We start from the raw sequence: 21,989 nt of genomic DNA, 5'->3' as shown, positions 1-21,989 counted from the left end.
TTCTTGCTTGAAATTCCTGTTTGGTCACCTACGTATTATTTACTACAGGTATAACAGATGAGTAAAGAAACCACATCACATCTAGTACACAGACCCTGATCTTAACTCAGAAATATATCTGAAGTTTGTGTAAGTGCTTCAAATATTTGTATTTATCTATTTTGATGCAAAAGCTGCAATGGACTGAATTGCAATTCAACCACAAATGATTTACCATAAAACTGGGGTGTTTGCAAAAGATTTACTATAAAACTGGAATGTCTACAAATGATTTACTGTAAAACTGGGGTGTTTGAAAATGATTTACCATAAAATCGGGGTGTTTGCAAAAGATTTACCATAAAACTGGGGTTATTGCAAAGATTTATTGTAAAACTGGCTCTTATTCGATACTTACTTAAGTCGAATCTCTATGCCAAAGATCAGTTGATTTTAGAAAATGTCTGACAAATTAAGGCTTATAATGGACAAAAGTAACAAGTGACTAGAGGTAGCTAGACCATCCCAGCAGATGGGAGGGAATACCTACACATTCCTTCCAGCAGTTTCTTCTTCCAGATAAATAAATCACCATTACAAGAGTGTACAATTAAGAGATTGACCAGAAAATTTGCTCATTTTATTCAGAAAATAACACTTCATTTTTCAAACTGACATGATAACTGTATCTGGCCATTCATGCAGTCTGGGAATCCTGAATACCAGAATCCACCTCTCTTCCCTCAGATCCTGTGATACTATAGTAATTGCTAATTGATAACTGTAGCATATGTTTGAGGTCAATAGCTAGCTGACTGTATATTGATATTGGGATATGTGACCAGTTATCTACTAATCAGGGGCCCCAAGTGGATAAGTGGTCTAAAGCACTCTTCATTATGGATCACTGCCATCTCACCTCTGTCTGTGTGGGTTCGAGTCTCGGATTCAGCCAATGTGGGTATGTGAGAAAGCTTGCCAGTAGCTTCTCGTGGGTCGGTGGTTCTTTCTGGGGTTTTCCAGTGTCCTTCCTCCACCATTAATACTGGCTGCCATGTATAGCCTAACGTGTGCTGAAAAATGGTGTTAAACCCCACAACAACAACAACAACAAATCTACTAATCAAACACTTCAAACAAAATCCTGTATGATTATCATTGCTTAAAACAACTTGTTATTGTTTACTCAAGACATGAGTGGATCAACATTTAATTTCAATCCACCAAGATAATGCAACAAAATTAATGAAAGACACTTTATCAACATAAGTGTCCATTTCTTTTATGAACTGATTAAAGACAGTAATGAATGCCCAATTGTTAACTGATTACACATATGACTGACCACAATGTGCAGTATTGCATTTAAAGAAAAACAATTATGCTTCAGAAGTTGTTGGTGTTAAACAACAAAATTTACGCTACAATTACTTTAACTGAATTAGTTGTCAGATGAAGTTATCGTTTATATTTGAATAAAATGAGTTTACTAAGGCAAGGTCATGAGGAAAATTCAGAAAATTCATGTGTAAGTGAAATACTGATTTACCTATCATAGTCTTACACCAATCAATTGCAAAGCCTTCCACCTGGTGTCCACTAAATGTGAAGATAGGAAGAGGTGACTCTTCATTCCTTGTGTATGTGGACATAACCTTTGAGTCATTCACTGCATTCAGGGGCCGTGACAGATCCCAAATATGGACCTTTCCTTTTTCTGACCAAGAGGCAGCAACAGGTCTTTCTCCAAGTAATGTGCACTGATAAATAAAAGTATTAAACAGTAATACAATTTCTCTTATTTCATATTATTACACATCATATATACTTGCTTATAAGATGAGTCCAACTTATTACATACCATGTATACTCACTTATAAGACAAGTGAAAATGCAAACAACAAATTTCCTGATCTGCCATTATAGTAGAATGCACCTGCATATCAGGGTATATCTTGCTTGTTCTACTGATTACACCTAATAAACTACACAGACCCAAATCTGATGAACATTATTCAATGGCAGATCTGGGTCTTTGCAGTTTGCAGTTGGACTTGTAAGCGAGTATATAGAGTAATAAATGAAAATCCACATTCGTTTTTTTGTTCTGACTCAAGAAAATCACTTGCTTGATATGGCATATAAATACTTCTCTGCCTGATAGCCTCCATATATCTGTATGACAAAACAAGCTCCTTGTTTCTGTTGACAAAGAACCAAATATAATATGCAGTTTGTTTGTGTATTATCCATGTAAAGTTCACTCAACTGCCATCACCAAAGAATTAGATTTGTTATCACAAAATGAAGAGGCAGGTCAATGTATATGCTTGTTATATTAAACAATAGTAGACTGAATTGTATAGTGATGGCAGATCTGAGTCTAGGCTGTAATCTGATGGGTGTGAGATATGAGTCCAGGCTGTAATCAGACAGGTGTGAGATATGAGTCTAGGCAGTAATCTGATGGGTGTGAGATCTGAGTCTAGGCTGTAATCTGATGGGTGTCAGATACATGTAAGCAGATGTGAGTCTAGGTTGTTATCTGACAGGTGTGAGATATGAGTCTAGGCTGTAATCTGATGGATGTGAGACAGATGTAAGCAGACTTGAGTGTGATTTGGATTTTTAATGTAGCTTCAACAATTTTTCAGTCATATCGTTATGATGTCTTCAGTATGACAGTTTATAGTGATGTCTAGCACTGAAGCCTCATGCCGCAGACATGTAGCATGATGTCCCATCCAGTCACATTATCCTGACACCAGGCTGACCAGTCCTAGCACTAACCTCTTAATGCTGAGCACCAAGCGAGGCAGCTGTTAGTACCATTTTGTAAGTCTTTGGTATGACTCAGCCGGGGGTCGAACCCATGAGTTCCCCCATCCGAGACAGATACTCTAAGAACTATGCCACTGGAGAGGTGAGCTGGTAAGCAGACCTGAGTCTAGGCTGTTACCTGAAGGGTGTGAGATACATGTAAGCATATCTGAGTCTATGCTGTAATATGATGGGTGTGAGATACATGTAAGCAGATACAGCATACCTGTTGATAATTGCAGATCTGCAGTAACACAGACAGTTCGTATAATCTCAGACTCATAATTCAAGATTCATAGGTTCAGTACCTGCCAAGTCCAGCCTTGGTCCAATGCCTCATTATATTTATGGGAAAATTACTTAACTCCTGATTTCCTGGTATGATACAGTCACTGATGAGCTCAATGTGTCAATAAAAAAAAAGCCCCAATCAATCAACTATTTCATGTAAGAAAATAAACTATTGACTTACACAGTTTGTGAAGATACCCAAGAATGTTATTTGTGTAAACAAAGTGGTCATTAACTTAATTAAATCTATCAATCATTTTAAAGTCTTTTTAAGCTCATTAATATCTATATAAACTCAGATTAAGTTGGTACTGATGATGTCAGGTGAATAACAGTACAGATCACCCTCTGGATTATCAATCTGTCTATTACAGGTTCAATGCAGAATAACATATTTTCAGCTGTAGTTCAAAACTATAAGCAAACAATACCATAATGGACCATCATATTTTCAGCTGTAATTCAAAACTAAGCAAATACCATCATGGACCATAATATTTTAAGCTGTAGTTCAAAACTGTAAGCAAACAATACCATTATGGGCCATGTTGTTATTAAAAAGATTATATAGTCCTACCCACTTATATTGACAAGCCGACTATTTCAACAAAAAACGTCCTGATCCCTTGGTCTACTATTAATACCAAAATTGTCATGCTTATGTCGACATCGAGATAAAAAATAAATGTACATATCGACGGAAGCCGTTGGTCCCAGCTTGAATAAATCTTTTGTTTGTTTTCTAATCATTTATGTCAACAAGCTGCCAGTTCCGACGCCTACTTTGTTCAACAATTAGTTGATCTTGCCAACAGGCTTCACTTTTCCTGCCTAATCATTTATGTTGGCAAGCGGCCACTCTGACCTGTACCTAATCCTATAAAGTTGGCCTCTCGCGGCGACTTAAATAAAAGCAATGAAATCTGATCGGTTCTTGCATTTTCCAAAATTATCGGTGATTAAAACATGTTTATTGTGCTGTGACAGTTTCCTTTTTAACTTTATTTAGCATGTGTCAATGAATGCAATATTATGCCTTCAGTAATCATATCATCCGCATATCTCTTGTTAGCTTTTATGTACTTTTCACGATGACTTCTGTAACTAAATACACGTACTGTTTAAACAAACTTGTTGACATGTTTTCATTTCCATGTGAATAGCCCCATCCCCTTGGTAGCCTCAATAAGATAGGTACAGGCTCACCAAAATCTAGGACAATTTAAGTACATGTACTTGAAGCATGTAAATAACAACTATGCAACCATGTGCTGATACCGACATTGAATATCTACACTGAATATCATAGTGAATGTTTTTCATATCAGGATGTGACCGATGCAATATTTTATTGTGATTTTATTACATAAAGGTAACTAAAAATGTAATTTGTCAATATACAAGTGTATTTCACACTGGTTTTGTCTTCATGTAATCAAAATTTCCATTGCTTGTTTTCTCAAAGTGTAAATGCTACTCACTGACGAAAGCCCACCCCTTACCGATGAATTTAACTTGTTTTTTCCTTCTTCAGACTTGCCCCCCCCCCCCACTTATCTCGACATCTGTCTATGTTGACAATATTTCCTCGGACCTGAGGATGTCAACATAAACAGGTAAGAATATAACCCGGACCATACATGCATTTTAATAATTATATTACACTGTACCTGAGAATAAGGGCAAATCCAAAATGACTTTATTCTTGTAGAAAGAATTCCGTCATTGATCAGCTGTCATTAAACTGATCAATCAAATGATTCAGTTTATGGTAACACCATGTCCAATGAAAGTTTCAGTAAAACATAAACCTTTGGGGTTGGTTGCTTTTGTGCAGATAGTGGTACAAATTGTTTCTTATATAAGTAATGATGTAAATACTATGTATGTTCAATTTATATATTCTGCATATGTTCCAATCACAGCTAAATATCACGTGATTGAAAAATATTTTCATAAACAATGAAACACATTACAATTTATTTCACTGTAAATTGTGAAAAATCTACTATAAAAATTCTTCAGACAATGTTACAATTTTAAGACCTATGGCCTGCTTTATTTCAGCACAAAACATGCATAACCACTCCATAAATGTTAGTCTGTGACTTGTAATAGATTGTTATAAGGGAATATTTTATTTTTAATTGTTATTTAAGCTGGTAAGTTGCTATTTATTCATGAGAACATAAAGGATTGGGGCTTTTTAAGTGGTTCCCAGGGGCTAATTAATGAAAAATAAAATAATCTAGAATTCCATATTAAGAAAATATCTCCTGAAACTTTTTCCAGCTCTGTTTTATCCAATAATGACTCGTCCCAGCCTTGATATCAAACACATCTGACAAATCTCTTACGATCATAGTCAATATTAAAATAAAAATTCAAATGATCTAGATATCATAACATAAGACTGTTTTAATTTAAATATTAAAAAGTTATATAAAAAAGTCAAAATTTAATATTTGTTTAAATTTAAACTAATAAAATTTCAATACAGATTTTGACATTCATAAAATCTTTTGATACACCATAACAATTAGCATTACCCTGATCCTATTGACTGAGCCTGACGAGTGTTTTACAAGGGCTATTTCTAGCTCTGGCAATTCATCTAGATCTTCATCTTCACTTTCACTTTCATCATCATCATCATCATTATCATCCTGGGACTTCTGAGTTTTGTTCAGATTGCTCATTTTCATGATTAGCACATGGTTTGTCTTTCCACGTTCTGCCTGTGTTCCTGACACCATGTAGCATGTCATCGGAAACTGTTCCCTTGCTTCACCAAGGTTATCCTGAATGATGTCGAAACTCAAGCATGGGGCACCTAAAAATATAGAATCAACATGTGTGAAATCATCAATGTGACATGATATATCAATCTTATTGCGCATTACCAAAATTTTCATGCATGCTATTTTTTGTAAGCCTTTGGCCTCACATATATAGGCCAGAATTTTCAATCTATCAATGGCCTGAATGGCATTCTATAAAGACCAATAAAATCAGGTGATACTGGTAATATAAGAGCTATTGCCAATCCAAAAGATTGGCAATAGGTACTGTACATACTCGCTAACAAGATGAGTCCAACTGCAAACTGCACAGACCCAGATCTGCCACTGCACATGCCGGCAGATATAGGTCTGTGCAGTTTGTTTGGAGTAATCAATGCAACAAACAACACAGAGTCTAATCTGAAGGATCTTTGTTGTTTGCAATCTGACTGATAAGTGAGTATATACAGTATACTGAGTACACATGCACTACAATATGTGTGCATTATCCTTTATTAATCATTCACTCGTTACAAGGAAATGAATGATCTTCCTAAATTTAAATGGTATTGGTCAATGCCTTGAAAGAGATGTATCCATTTCAGCCATTTATTTACCATGAGTAGATAATACTTGTGCTGATTTTTACCCCAGGAATTTTTAAATTATAAGTTTAATTTATAGAAAATATAACACAAAGCATTGATTTTGGGATGCTTTTCCTCTAATTGGCATGGGTTCGGACCATGCAATTTCCTGATTTCCACTTAGAAGGGAAAATTATGAATAAAATCATGCATCAATAAGATGTTAAAGCTCCTATGATTATCCCATACTGACCACCTCAATATGGGTTTTCTTCATCGTGGCTTCTAACGTTGATTCGTTCGAAGTTAGCTTGACACAAGAACCTGTTTATACTCTGAATATTTTGGAGCCCCCCCCGAAGACAGATTTGCAGCTAATATGGGTCACTGTACAGTGACAAACTTACAAAGTGCAAGACTTCTGCAAAAGTTGTCAATCTTGACTGCAGCTCAGGTGGGAAATGCACAAAAATGCAATAATACCTTGCAAGGTGTAACTGAATCATTTTGGTGTTATGTTGGGGGGGGGGGTTAGGTCAGTTGTGACATACATAGTTATCTTGTAATGCTTGGTAAAGAATAGTGTCTAGTACATCAATGTGAATATCATCCAATCATTCTATGAATGGTAAGTGTAAATGAGATCTCCCACAATTTAGCTCAGTTCACTTAGTGTTTAGTCTGATGGACCACTGGATCAGCCCTGGCTGGTTACCATGGGCAAGGCACTTTATTCCAATTGCATTAGCACTAAATAACCTACCTCAGTGCCATAAAGCACCAAACTAAACCACTTTGGAACCTGTAAGGGTTGTGTAAACATCCCATGAACTGAGAGTCCAAGACTGCAGTGCCGTCAAGACAAAGGTCCAATTCCCGATTAATGTAAACCTGTTCTTGGTGACGAAAGCAGAGGCCAATATCAGAGATATCAAGCCACCATAGTGGTACTGCAGACAGTTCAGTTTGACTGACATGTTCTGTGTCTTCATTAACTCTGCCTGCTGTAGCAAAGTTGATTAGGAAGCAGGTCTTGTACAAGAGTTGAGTCATAATGTCTCCATGGCTGCCATAATAAATCAAGCCAGAATCCACTTAAAATTTCATTTCAATAAAAGGTAAATACCTTTGCTCATGACAAGTAGAAATTCACGAGGGCAAAGTGATATTTGTTCTAGCTAAAGCAAACCCTTCATAAGCATATCTTCGATGGAATGGAAGCCCTTAATTGGGATGAGAGCCAACTTCTCAAATGCAAAGTTGACCATTTTTGTGCTAAGGCTTTATGGAAAACTCTTAATTTCTCCTCAAAGGCTTCCATAGTTACTGTAGTGAGTTGTTTTGTATGTGCAATTCTCTCCCATTCATATAAATGTTTCTTACAAAGGACTTGTTTGATATGAGCCAGACATGGTTTCAGTTCTTTGACTTTGCGGAGAAACCTGCATTCACAGTTGAATCAGCAAGCAGAGAAAGCAGGACTGTCCTGGGAATCTCTAATACCAGAGTGAGATGTTAGCTAATCTATGATGCTTCTGCATGAGGCGAGTCACCAGGATTAGTTGGCACAATGTTTCTCTTATTTCTTCAAGACTTCAGGAACTGCAGCCATAAGAAGGCATGTTTAGCAAGGCCATTAGAATTCTGGAATTTTCTAGACCATCTTGGCTAAAATGGTGGCATTCAGACTATGCTTAAGCCTGTTTGACCTACTTTTCTTGGTTAAAATTACAACAGAAATGTAAACATTACAAAACGATTTTTGTAATCTTTTTTCAAATTTAGTCAAATTACAATTGCTTCACTAATAAGACAACACAAACATCCAATGCAAAAGAGCTAGGTCTGCATTACATCAGATGCAAATCGTCTGGCACCCATGACTTTTATGTTGTTGTTGTTGTTGTTGTGGGGTTTAACGCCATTTTTCAGCACGATAGGCTATACATGGCGGCCAGTATTAATGGTGGAGGAAGAACCCGGAAAACCCTGGAAAGAACCACCGACCCACGAGAAGCTACTGACAAGCTTTCTCACATGCCCACATTGGCTGAATCTTAGACTCGAACCGCCGCAGACAGAGGTGAGATGGCAGTGATCCGTAACGAAGAGCGCTTTAGACCACTCGGCCACTCGGGGCCCCTATGACTTTTATGAGAAGCACAAAAATGTTTTTAAAAAATTATGATGACTGGGTCTCAATTGATTTCTCAGCTTGGATATGACAGGTCTATAATATTAGTCAGATATCAAGGATGTACATCATAGAATTCTCTGTTCATTTTTCCACTCCTTTGTAAATTTTCTTTTTTTGGGTGGGGTGGGGTGCACCAAACAGATGCCCCCCACCTCAATTTCTGTAAAATTTTCAGGCAAATGGGAGACTGATTCTCCTTCTCCTCAAAGCTGACACTATCTTCATGTTTCTTTTGTGTCAGAAAATTCATCACTGGCAGGTCATTTCTGAGACTGAGATAGAAAAAATATATTTCTTTGCACCATTGTGATTTTAAAGTTCAGATGTAGGCACTGAGTGTTATACCGATTCAAATTTTGTTCTGAATGATCCATTAATTCAAACACTTGAGGTTTTAAACATTTTATTGATTGAAGCAAATTAGTCGCCAATAAAACATAATGCCACACTAAAAAACTGGCTTTGTGAGAAGCCCTATATTCCCGTTTTGTCTAACTGAGTATAAAGTGCAATCAAACAAACGCCAATATTTAAACATTCCACCAAATGAAGTAAATCAATTGCCAACAAAATTATTCAAGTTGGTCCACACCTTGACAACCGGTTTCATGAGCCGCCATATGCTCTAGTTCTGACCAACTGATTATAATTTGATGTCCAAATTTACCAATCCAGATATGTGATCAAAAGGCAGTCCATTTGAATCATAATTGTTTCCTCTTCCTCTATCATAAACTTCAAATGTAATCTCAAAACAATTCAAATAAATTCAGTTGCAACTAAGCGTTAGCTCCTCCCAGTTCATATGTATCTTCCATTGGTGTGATATTATTGGCTGTCAAGGTGTAAATTGTTCTCTAGCAGATGTCAATCAATGCCTCCAACAGTAAATTTGTTATGGACAGCATACTCTTAGTACAAAACTAAGCCGGAGGTTAATCAAGATTGATGCTCCAGCCCAAATCTATGTGCATCAAAAAAATGCACAAGTCGAAATTTTGCGCATCAAAAATTGGTCATATTTAAATTCAACATGTCAAAACCTGAAGGAACACATCTATTGAAAACCCTGTGATTAGGATCTTCTCACATACTAGTGGAAATGCATACCACAAGTAGAATAGATGTCATATTTGCAAAACAATTCATGCATAAAAGGTTTATTTAAGATCAATGACTAGTATTTTCATAAGATTTGTATTAAGAACAAAAGACCGATGATACCTAAATAATTAAACTTTGGCGGATTAATACTTACAGAAGTACATTCTATGAAAGTTGTGATGAACAGAAGCAAAATGTAAACAAGCAAATCAATCATTTTATAGTATTTCAGGAATGATTGAAATTCTCTTGGCTATTATCGGTACCGACCATATCTGTACGTTCAATATGTAAAGTTTCATAGCCACCAGGTTCTGTGTATGCGTGTAATATGACTGTCAGTTAACAGACCATGTTGAGTGGAAGAAGACCAATATGAATTCCTCATCGCTTGGCATCATGATGGTTGCCATGTGCACTGTATGCAAAACCCATTGCTGGGATCACGATGGGCTTCACCAACGATGCAAATTGCGACTTTTCTTCATTATTGATGATAAAATATACCATCTGGCAATCTTTTTGGTGACAACAGTTTTGGCTGTTAAAAATTGTAGTCTTGGGTCTGGAGTTGAGAAATTCAAGGCACAATGACAAGAAGCTGCAAACTTGGATAAAAAATGCACTGGAATCTATTGTTACATAAACAAATCCTTTGTACATATTGTTAAACCACCCAAACACGGCATTGTTATATCATAATCCTCTTATGCTGATATCTGGCCTTAGCACTCTGCTGTAATATAACCCAAATAGTCATGTTACCTGACTAGCTACAATCGACCACTTCTGAAGATGGGAACTGGATGACTGCAATCTACCAGATGATGGCAGTTTCTTTCCTTTTTGAAAAATGTACCTGAAATAATACTTTTGCTGAAACTTCAAAGAAAACTGATAACCTATAAAGCAGCGATCGTATGTATATATAAAGATCTGCCAGTCCTACTTCAGCCACTTGCTTTGTGGGAAAATGTGTTGATCAATTAGCTGTGCTGATATTTACAATGACAGAATTCAGTGACTGAAGGACCCCTTGATGTACATACATGTTGCCATTATAAGAGTACATCAAAAAGAACATGATGCAATAGCTGGGCGGCAAGTTCAAAGGCTTTGACTGGCAGCCAGGTGGGAAATGTACTGATATTTACAGTGACTGAATTCTAAGTCAGAAAGACCCAGAGATGTACGTGTGGTCATTTATAAAAGTACATCAAATAAACAACATTAGCTTTCGTTATTGTGTTCATTTCTGAATGTATCAGAATAAGTAGAGCACAAGAATCAAGACATGTTGAGACTTTGACAAAATGCCATTCGAAAATTTGGATAAGTATTTTGGGGTTCAACGGCAAACGTACGAAGATTGTAACGAGATTTGAAGAGTGTTAAAGCTGCTAGAATTGATAGTTCAGATAGGACAGTAGCAAAGTGTAAGAAAGTGTGTGATGCCCAGCTTAGTGTTTGGAATAAGTCCTTACTTGGATTGACAAAATTCAGTATCACTCTGATGGACGAACAAGAGCTATTTAAGAGGTACATTGACTGACCATACTTTTTTCCAAATGCCCCTCGCCTTAGCCCGGTTAGTTCTAGTGTTGTAGCGAAATGTATTCATCAATACGTCAGTAGCTAGGTCTAGTTTTGATATCAGTTATGTTGACAAACAAACTCTTGCCCATTCACAAGCACATGTTTTGATAGCTGATTGACCATTAACCATTTTCTGAGTAACGTAGCAACTATCAAGTTCCTGCATGATATCCTTTGATGATAAAACATACAAACGTGTTTTAAGATCAGAATCGGTGATCTGGATATATATTAACTGCCTCTTGTACACTATTTCATCATAAAATTAGTTTGAAACTGTAAGTGAACCAGTAGGCCTAATGGGAAATAATGGTGGACTTCGCCAAATCTGGGATGTACCAGTTTATTATTATTATTATCTGTTTTCGTAAATCATCGGGCAAATAGTTTCTGAAAAATATAGAAATCATTGAAAGTAAAGCTAAGGTATTATTTTGTTAAAGATTTAACTTTAAAATGCAAATTATGTAGGTCAGGAACGTGTGGGACAATGCTATGTTGTGGAATTCGCTAGATGTGCTTTAAGGTCTAAGCTGATTTCCGACTTCAGACGTATTTGCTAAAATACGGGGAAAAAACAGCAAATCAGATACTATTTAACCACTGCCTAAAATTACTACAAGGACAAAACGCAGACAAATAAATAAACCAAAATTTGCAATCCTGTCAATGGACTGTTGTAATGAAGCTATTTTAAAGTGAGTGATTACATTACAAAAACCTCTCCATCTAAAAATAGATGCACTCACATTTGTGTTAATTCTGTAGGAAAGAAGGGACTGCAACTTTTGATGGTAGGACTCCTGGACACCTAGTTTTAAAATCCTAGCGAGACCTCTGTATATATATATATATTAATAATAATGAGGGCTTTGTATAGTGCCTAATCTTTAGAAGCTCTAAGTGCTTTACAACATTAGACAACACCTATAACATAAAACATATAATGATATGATTACAAAAACAAACACGATGAAATTAGAAAACATAAAATATAAAGCAAATGAAAACAAAATTCTGTCTCTGTTACTGTTTTATGATTATCTGATGTTACCACAGCAATAACAAATAGTCATTTATTTGGTCTTTCAAAGAGGGCCTTTAGTGCCACCTTCAATAACACATTAACCTTCATCAAAGCAAGTGGAAGACCTTTGATCAAAGAAAGTAGGCCACAAACTTATTAATAAATAAAAGCATTGTTTCATTTTTCAAATGTGACAGAAAATCAGATTGACCACATCTGCATAGCCAAGAAGTTCAGCAGATCCCTGCAAGATGTGAGGGTGAAGATGGGAGCAGATGTGGCATCTGACCATCACTTAGGAGTCACAAGACTGAAACTGAAGCTGAAGAAGAACTGGATGGGCACAAAAGATAAGAAAACAAAGTATAACATCAGCCTGTTGAAAGATGGAAAAACTAAAGAAGAATACAGACTGATGCTTAACAACAAGTAGCAAGTGCTACAAGAGCTTCTTGAAGATGAAGACAATGTGAGCAACAGATGGCAGAAAGTTGAGGAGGCAGTAAAATCAACATGCCAAGAAGTACTAGGGCCCCATGCAGCACCAGCAGAAAAAATGGATTTCAGCCAAAACATTGCGCAAAATCTAGGAGCATAAACTGAAGAAAGCAGCAGTAAATAGCAGTAGGACAAGAACTAAAAAAGTAAAGGTACAAAAACGTACACTGACGCCCACAGAGAAGCATCAAAATAGACAAAAGAAACTAGGTACCAAGATCAGAATGTTCAACTCCAACGTGAAGTCAGTCCTAGTGTATGGAGCAGAGACCTGGAGAACCACTAAGTCGACCTTCATCAACAGCTGCCTAAGAAGAATTCTCCAGATCTGCTGGCTAGACACCATCAGCAACACCAACCTGTGGCAGAGAACCTTCCAGCTTCCGGTAGAGGACAGGATCAAGAGAAGAAGGTGGGGTTGGATAGGACACATCCTACGTAAACTGTCAACCAACATTACCAGACAGGCACTGAGGTTTAACCCTCAAGGCAAGCGGAGAAGGGGACGACCAAGAAACACCTGGCAATGCAACCATGAGGCGGACATCACCAAGATCGGTCACACCTAGAGTCAGCTCAAGGGGATGGCACAGGACAGAAGCATCTGGTGATCTTTTGTGGGTGGCCTATAACCCCCTAGGGGTGATGGGCAAAACTGACTTCATTTTTCAAAGTGATTGGAACGTATTTATTGTGCTGTAAAAGTTTTCTGTTTGCAAAAAAAACTTTCATGGTTATGATCGCTACCAATGTTTTTTTTTATACAAACCCATCGAGTTAAATTAAGGTGGCATATCTTGCAAGAATGTGAAAACTTTTTGCTTTCCCAGCTTCCATCGCATTTCAGTCAACTGAAATGGAGGCAAACAGAACTTGAATACATGTCTATTTGCTTGTGTGAAAATATGAATTTAATTAAAAAAGGACATCATAGTAAATAAAGTCTGACTAAAACATCAACTTTAATTTGTATAAAAGCGCTTTTAGGGGCTGCCAGGTGTGTGAGATATTCCTGAAAACTGTACTTTGTTAATTGACATCGGAACACGCAACACAGCGCCGTTATTTGGGCAATTAGTCCACGAGCCCCAAACACAGGGATGACGTCTTGTATGACTATCTTGATACTCTGAGGTTAGATGGTCAAAAGGAACATCCTTAACAATGTATAATGCTGCTCTTGTAGCATTGATTCTTAAATAAGTTGCGTGAAAAGGCAACAAAGTGTCCTCCCTTGTGATTAGTAGTGTATAATACCTGTGTATAGGTGGTAAGCAATTATAGACCCTGCATAAAATGAGAGGACACCTGTTTGTGCTTGGTGATACATAATATAGGCTGATTCATCGCAGACCAGCTCTTCGTTTTCTTTTAATGGCTGCCCAGGAAGATATGTTTTCTTTTCTAAGTTGGTGTCAGCATCTTCTTGCATATCTGAACCAGATTCATTCTCTTCATCCATTTCCACAACATCTTCGTCGTCATTGATTGATTCATCAGCCATGATGGAAAACGTGCTTCCGGTAATATGACCTTTATGGTAAAGGTCAAATTAAGCCAATCAGATGTACGGAAACATCGTCAGGCCTTCGATACATCCAAACAATATGGCGGAGCATGTTTGGGATGAAAGGTAAGTTAGCATTGAAAGAGTGATAAACTTTGTGTAGAGGACTTTGGCTTATTTGTTACTTGTCGAAGAGATGTGGTAGTTTCACTTTTATCCAATGCTTTAATCGACGTTGTTTAATTTCAAGCGAAAGCAAAATACTCGCAAGTTTTTGATGATGGAGAGAATTATGGGTACGGGGAATTTTGGGGTGTATGGGATGCATGGTAGGTTATGGGGGCAGGGGCCAGTTTTTATGTACAAATTTAATGCCGCAGTCAGCGATCTAGTATAAAAAATCATAAAAAATCAAATACACAAATGAGGTAAAAAAGGTCCATATTTTTATATACCTATATTAAAACAAAGCATAAGAATATTATTCACTTGACAAGAGAAGTCAATGGCAGTTCATAGCAGAAGAAGTTAATACACCCAACCCCAATTTTATACATGCATTTTTCACATCCAAATGCCATTTTTGACAGCATGTGGTGCTCACAATGCAAAAGCAAGCCCTTTCCCAGGATGAAAATTTTGAAAAACATTGTCTACTAAATAGCTTGATGCAATTCAGAATAGTTGTCATCTAAGCCGTTTTGAGATATTCTGCTTGCCTTAAATCCATGTGTCTACTGCTATGGGAGGCTGGCTCTTCTTCCTAGCTGACTATTGGTATTTCACTATCAACATACAGCAGTCAGCAACTATGGAATGTGTACATGCCTAATATCAATTTCAAGAACAACACAAGCCCGAAACACATAGTTCACAAATATATCCATATCTATAAATAGTAAACAATAATAGCTGAAAAAGTCACATGATAGCCTTAAGTTAAGAAAATTGCCAGGGGCCAATTTATGAAACTGTACCCTGCCACCTTAAGAATTTGTCTGAAAATGGTTTATGTCAAAAGCTGTGTACATATCACTTGTTTAGGCATTATCTAGTATAATGGTAAATAGGAAAACTTTTTGTGCACAAAACTAAAAATGGTATTTTGCTTTTAGGAAAGTGACTACCTTGCAGCAAAAAGCACTGCATTATTTACATTGTGAGTTATGACTGACTGCATTTCTTGAAAGATTTCAGTATGTTTGCAACCTACAATGCTTTTCGTCTTTACATCAGTACAGAATCAAAATTCCCAGAGGTCTCGCTAGGATTTTAAAACTAGGAGTCCAGGACTCCCATTTTTTTAAAAAGTTGCAGTCCCTTCTTTCCTACAGAATCAACACAAACATGAGTGCATCTATTTTTAGATGGAGAGGTTTTCATAATGTAATCACTAACTTTAATATAGCTTCATTACAACAGTCCATTCACAGGATCTCAGATTTATGGTTTATTTATTTGTATGCGTACTTGTAGTAATTTTAGGCAAATAAATAGTATCTCATTTGCTGTTTTTTCCCCGTATTTTCGCAAATACCTGTCAAGTCAGAAAACAGTTTAGACCTGAAAGCGCATCTCATGAATTCCACAACATAGCATTGTCTCTGACCTACATAATTTGCAATTTAAAGTTCAATCTTTAATAAAATAATACATAGGCTTTGGTTTCAATGATTTGTATATTTTTTCTGAATATATTTGCCCAATGATTTAAGAAAACAGACAATCTAATAAACTGTTACAAATCAGACTTAACAAAGTCCGCCATTATTTCCTGTTTGGCCTACTGGTTCACTTACAGTTTCAAACTAATTTTATGATGAAATAGTGTATAAGAGGCAGTTATTAAATATCCAGATCACCGATTCTGATCTTAAAACACATGTTTGTATGTTTTATCATCGAAGGATATCATGCAGAAAATTGATAATTGCTACCTTACTTGGAAAAGGGTTAATGGTCAATTAGTCCTACATGTAAGATATAGCACATGTTGATTTTGTTTAGTTGCTGTGACGCCCATAACATAAATATCAGCATCAGGTCTTACATGTAGGACTAATGGTCAATCAGCTATCAAAACAAAATGCTTGTGGATGGGCAAGAGTTTGTTTGTCAACATAATTGATATAAAAACCAGGCCTAGCTACTGATGCCTTGATGAATACATTTTGCTACAACACTAGAACTAACCAGGCTAAGGCGAGGGGCATTAAAATAAAATATGGTATGGTCAGCCAATATACCTCTTAAATAATCACAGGGCGAAGTCGTTTTCACTTTCCTAACAGAAGAAGGCGAAGTTTACATTTTTAGGCACCTTGTCACCCACTTACAAATGGCATTTTGTCCACATCTCAACATGTCTTGATTCTGAGGTCATGTGCACTGCTTATTCCGCTACATTTGGAAATGAACACAATAACGAAAGCTAAAGTTGTTTATTTGATGTACTTTTATAAATGACCACATGTACATCTCTGGGTCTTTGTGCCTCTGAATTCAATCACTGTAAATATCAGTACATTTTCACATCTGGACACCAGTCAAAGCCTTTGAACTTGCCGCCCAGCTATTGCAGCATGTTCTTTTTTATGTATTCTTATAAAATGGCAACATGTATGTACATCAAGGGGTCTTTCAATCACTGAATTCTGTCAATGTAAATATCAGCATTGCTAATTGATCAACACATTTTCCCACAAAGCAGGTGGCTGAAGCAGGACTGGCAAGTCTTTGAATTTTGCTGCACACCTATTATATGCATACAGAGGACTCCCGCCTCAGTGATGTTCTGCATTACAGATAAAAATTTGGCGTCCAAATATGTGTAATTAAGCATTTCTGAGATCTGATTCCTTTACAATGTTTCATGAATGTCAAGAAGAGATCTGGAAGTTATAAATTTTAGGAGGGAATGACAGAAATGCTATGTTGTCAGTGTTGTTGTTGTTGTTATAGGGTTTAATGCCATTTTTCAGCACAAGATAGGCTATACATGGCGGCCAGTATTAATGGTGGAGGATGAACCTGGGAAAACCCTGGAAAGAACCACTGACCCACGAGAAGCTACAGTCACTGCAAGCTTTCTCACATATCCACATAGGCAGAGCCCGGGACTCGAACCCACGCAGACAGAGGTGAGATGGCAGTGATCTGGAACAGTGAGCGCTTTAGACCACTCGGCCACTCGGGGCCCCAGTTGTCAGTGACAGAAGTGAAAAGTTTCTATAAACTCTTCTAGCAAACTTAAAGAAATCACACATTTAAGTAAATCATGTGCTTTAGAAGTTCTTTTAGACTGATATAAAAGAAGCAGTTCCTAATTTTTTATTATCATTCTGGAGATGCTAATAGCAGCATCAGTGTTTTGTCAGTGTGTGTTGTGGAGGGGAGGGTAATCACAACACAAGTCTAGCTAGTCTGGAGAGGTCAAAGTTTAATCAGTTAACATTAGACAATGCTGGAATATTGATATACTGATGTGTGGGACCCTGATAAACTTACAAAGTGACATATCAAATACAGTGGAGCCTCGTTAATCCGGACTCCGTTTGTCCGGAAACCTCGCTATCTGGACATAATTCAACGGGAACGGAATTCCTAAACGTTAATTTGCTCCGTTAATCAAGAAATCCGCATTCCGGATCCGGAAATCAAAATCGGGGACCAAAGTGTAAAATTACATTAAAACTTGTCTCGATAATCTGGAAATAATCTGTCCAAAAATAAGAAAATTTGAAAAATCATATGTGAAAATACAATCAGAAGAATAATACATAAAACACAGAAGTGAAGCCCTTGAGAATCTATGGCCACTATCAATAACTAAGTAGCGTGACCATATTGTAACTAGCGATTGTATAAACAATGTCTGTTTTAGCTAGTCGCCGACGGGGGTGTTAATAATTAAATAAACACACTGGGATCAAATCGTCCATGCTTTTTGACATAACATAAAGTAAAAACATTAAAAGTGTCATTAAGCCTCTTTGTTGTTTACCAATTGTATGTAACAATCACATTTTATTGTTTGCTGTGCAAATACAGTTGACATTTTTAAGCTGTGGACAGTATAGGGCTTCAAAGAATCCAGGCAAACAAAGGTTACAGACTTCTTCAGGAAATTGGCATAATAAATGTATGTACAGTACATACATGTACATGAACATAGTGTGATGTGTTCGATGTGTTAATTGTCTAAACTTCTATTTACTGTATATGTACGTACAAGCACATGTTATAATAATGTGAAATAAACACAAAGACGTATTCATTAATTTATTTCAACCATTATTGAATATACAGTACATTACATTTAAAGCTAGCATATACATGTACATATATACGGTGTGATGATATCGTAAAATAAAAAATGTGCATGATTCAATTATCCGGAAAACTCGTTAATCCGGACATATTCGCTGGGAACGACTGTGTCCGGATTAACGAGGCTCCACTGTACATTCATTGATACATAGCCAATGAAATTGACCATACGTATACAAATTACTCAATACAGTTTAACAGAGAAATTTCTTCACAGACACCAATTTACTTGCAACAGACTTTAATGCTTTCTGGAGTTTACAAAATCATAGTAAATAATAAGATAAGGTATGGAACAAATATTTACAGTGAAAAATTCAGTTCAAGGTAAAAAGCATTTCACAGGCTTGGCTGTTAATAAGCATGTACCATAAAACAACTCCTGAAGAAGCTAAATCTGTCTGTTAAAGTCACTCTCTTGTGCACTTAGATCAGAATGAGTATCTGGATGAGATTGAAGGTATTGTTTCTTTTAATATGACTAACTGATTAATCCTAATTTTTTACCATTCAGTCTGAGACCTGCAAAAAGAAGAAGAAAAAAACAAGTGATATTGATGTACTTTTAACATTCAGTGAAAACAAGAATTTCAAAGGAGAAACTGTGTATTGTCAAATACATGAAACTGCCACTTAATTTTAAGCTTGTCCCCCTTTGTTAACTGAACCTAGAAATTTCAAGATATATACATAACACTGAAACATTTCCTATTATCACCCATGTGTGAGATATGAATCTCTTATGTTATACTTCAGAGTGGGGTCATGAAGGTAGTATGTTGGTGTGCTAAAACTTTCATTCTTCTCACCAAAATATAGCAAGCAATATGCCATATGCATCATTATTTCTAAGACCGTTCCACTGGTGACATTCAACATTCACAACAGTGTTTATGTATGATTCCTCTGAATTCTATCTGCTCTGTGGAGTTAAATTACTTTTAAGAATACAGTCATGTTGACATGCTATGCAATTGTTTATGTGTGTCTGTATTGAAATTTGAATAATATTCATAAAAAGGGGGCGCATACCTTGACAGCTACAGAAAGTGCAAGACAATACATTATGGTTACCATTTTATTTCCATATTTAGTAAGTTAAGTCCAAAATATGCTACTTTGTCATGATGTAAATAGTTCTCACATTGAGGTACAAAACAGTTACCTCCCACTCCAAAGAGCATAACATACAACACTAAGTGATATGTGGAAAAAGGAAGGAAATATAATGAAGCTAATGCATAAAAATTATTTAAATATATACAAAGAAACAGAAAAGTATAATAGATGTGGCTGACTGTACCATAAAAAAATTATCAATTTTCATTAAGCCAGCAGGGGCCAATTTTTACGTACAAATTTAATGCTGCAATCAGCGACCTAGTATAAAAAAATAAAAAAATTAAATACACAAGTGAGGTCAAAAAGGTCTATAAATAGTAAACAATAATAGCTGAAAAAGTCACACCATAGCCTTAAGTTAAGAAATTTGCCAGGGGCCAATTTATGAAACTGGACCCTGCCACCTCTGGATAAATAAAAGTTACTAAAGTCATAATGAGGCACACAGACCTTGGTGGTATGAATTTTTACAGAATAATTTCTCTTAATAAACATTTGTAAAAAAGTTTTTTATTGTAATTTGTCCTCCATTTATAAAAACCCCAGTGGGTTCAGGAATGTAAAATAGAATAGATTTGATGCACATGCAGCATGTCATAAGAGGAGCCACAGTTCTAAATAAGCCACTTTTGTTGCTTTGCCTTAAAACACATTGACATGTAATACTTTTGAATGGAAAGTGTGCTTCTTTAAATTATAAACAGGTCAGAACTTATGGTGACGATAATGATTGAAAAGCAACAATTGCTTTTGGAATTTTAAAACAATATCCATATGCATTATTTGATACACCATCTTGTATATCTACTTTATATGTTTGTGGTACTAATTGTACCGGTTATGTGTGAAGGAGACAATGCTTTGAATGTTATTTGGAACATCACTGATTTATTCACTGTTTTGCTACTACCACTTCTGTTCAATACATGAGATAAGACCTTAATCTCATTCATTCCTCAGTGGGACTTGGAATTTGCAAGGTTTCTGTCAGACATATGGCTCAAAATTAGTGTTCAACCTGTAAATTTCATAATTGGAATATTCCAATACAGTGCGAACTGCTCCTCCTAGTGGTCAGAGTGTCCGCCTTGGATGCGGGAGGTCATGGGTTCAATCCCTGGCCAAGTCATACCAAAGACTTATAAAAATGGTACTGACAGCTGCCTTGTGTGGCACTCAGCATTAAGAGGTTAGTGTTAGGACTGGTCAGGCTGCTGTCAGGATAATGTGAATGGTTGTTTACATCATGCTACATGTCTGCGGCATGATGCCCCAGTGCTAGAGATTACACTATAAACTGCCACACTGCAGATATTGTAGTGATATGACTGAAAAATAGTTAAAGGAACGTTAAAAATCCAAATCACACACATACACACACCAATACAGTGCTGAAAAGATCTGAAAGCCCAATGCATTACCATCAAACCCCTATTGAATTTATATTTAAATTGCAACAATTGCAATCAGACTGCTGAAAAAAACAATTTTAGACACAGGCCCAGAGTTGGTAACTTAAATAAATTCACAAACCCTAACTGAAATTCCACTAGCCATGAAAACAATTTCCCACAAGCCCAAAACACAATGCTGCAATAGCTACAATTTGATTATAAATTCAATGGGGTTCATAGGGGTTTTAAGGTAATGCAAGTGGCATTAGTGTTCATCACTATACTCACTAGGGACTGGAAGGTCCTGGTGTTCAAACTTCTCTGCTGGGTTCTCAGAGTAAATATGATTAGAACTGAGTTGATATATATTGATGTGTTGTTTGCAGTACATGTATGTGCAAAGAATTGATAGATCCCTACCCTTACCTGTTTGTTTTTTTCTTTTTTTTTGTTTTGTTTTTGGCTGGCACGCTTTACAAAGTAGAACTCCATCAACCAAGAGTTCTGAAATTTATTGTTGTTGAGCTTAGCTGATAGTTACTTCCTAAATCAGTTTCAAAAATGATTTACGCTTTAACACTGCTCTGATAGCTGAAATGCTCAAGCTTTGCGTTTTATGTATGTAGTAAAATCCGACTTAAAAGAAATGTTGCTACTGTTCAGAAACATGTCAAAAATATAATACATATGGCTTAATCATTCTCATTCAGGGCAGTGATGTGTAACAACTTTTGTTCTTGTACATGCATCTAACA

General features: G+C 36.4%; 2 protein-coding genes across 2 annotated transcripts in view; one reads left to right on the top strand and one right to left on the bottom strand.

Annotated features, from left to right (window-relative positions):
* LOC149805870 (glutamate-rich WD repeat-containing protein 1-like) overlaps positions 1-14,405 on the bottom strand; it is a 29,874-nt gene extending 15,469 nt beyond the window's left edge. Inside the window, exons 1-3 of the mRNA XM_089950598.1 lie at positions 14,191-14,405; positions 5,640-5,923; positions 1,529-1,739 (exon numbers count right to left, since the gene is read on the bottom strand). Of these exons, the coding sequence (XP_089806724.1) occupies positions 1,529-1,739; positions 5,640-5,923; positions 14,191-14,386 (691 nt within the window). The 5' untranslated portion in view covers positions 14,387-14,405. The remainder of the gene's footprint in view (positions 1-1,528; positions 1,740-5,639; positions 5,924-14,190) is intronic.
* Positions 14,406-14,488: 83 nt separating this feature from the next.
* The window catches only part of LOC149805869 (coiled-coil domain-containing protein 154-like), a 170,542-nt gene continuing 163,041 nt past the window's right edge, over positions 14,489-21,989 (top strand). The window contains exon 1 of the mRNA XM_089950595.1: positions 14,489-14,515. Within this exon, the coding sequence (XP_089806721.1) occupies positions 14,490-14,515 (26 nt within the window). The 5' untranslated portion in view covers position 14,489. The remainder of the gene's footprint in view (positions 14,516-21,989) is intronic.

The sequence above is a fragment of the Sinohyriopsis cumingii genome, chromosome 2 (assembly GCF_028554795.1).
Source record: "Sinohyriopsis cumingii isolate HCF-2022 chromosome 2, ASM2855479v2, whole genome shotgun sequence".
NCBI lineage: Eukaryota > Metazoa > Mollusca > Bivalvia > Unionida > Unionidae > Sinohyriopsis > Sinohyriopsis cumingii.
Note: the sequence above shows the minus strand (reverse complement) of the source record. Positions and strands in the feature narration are given on the sequence as shown.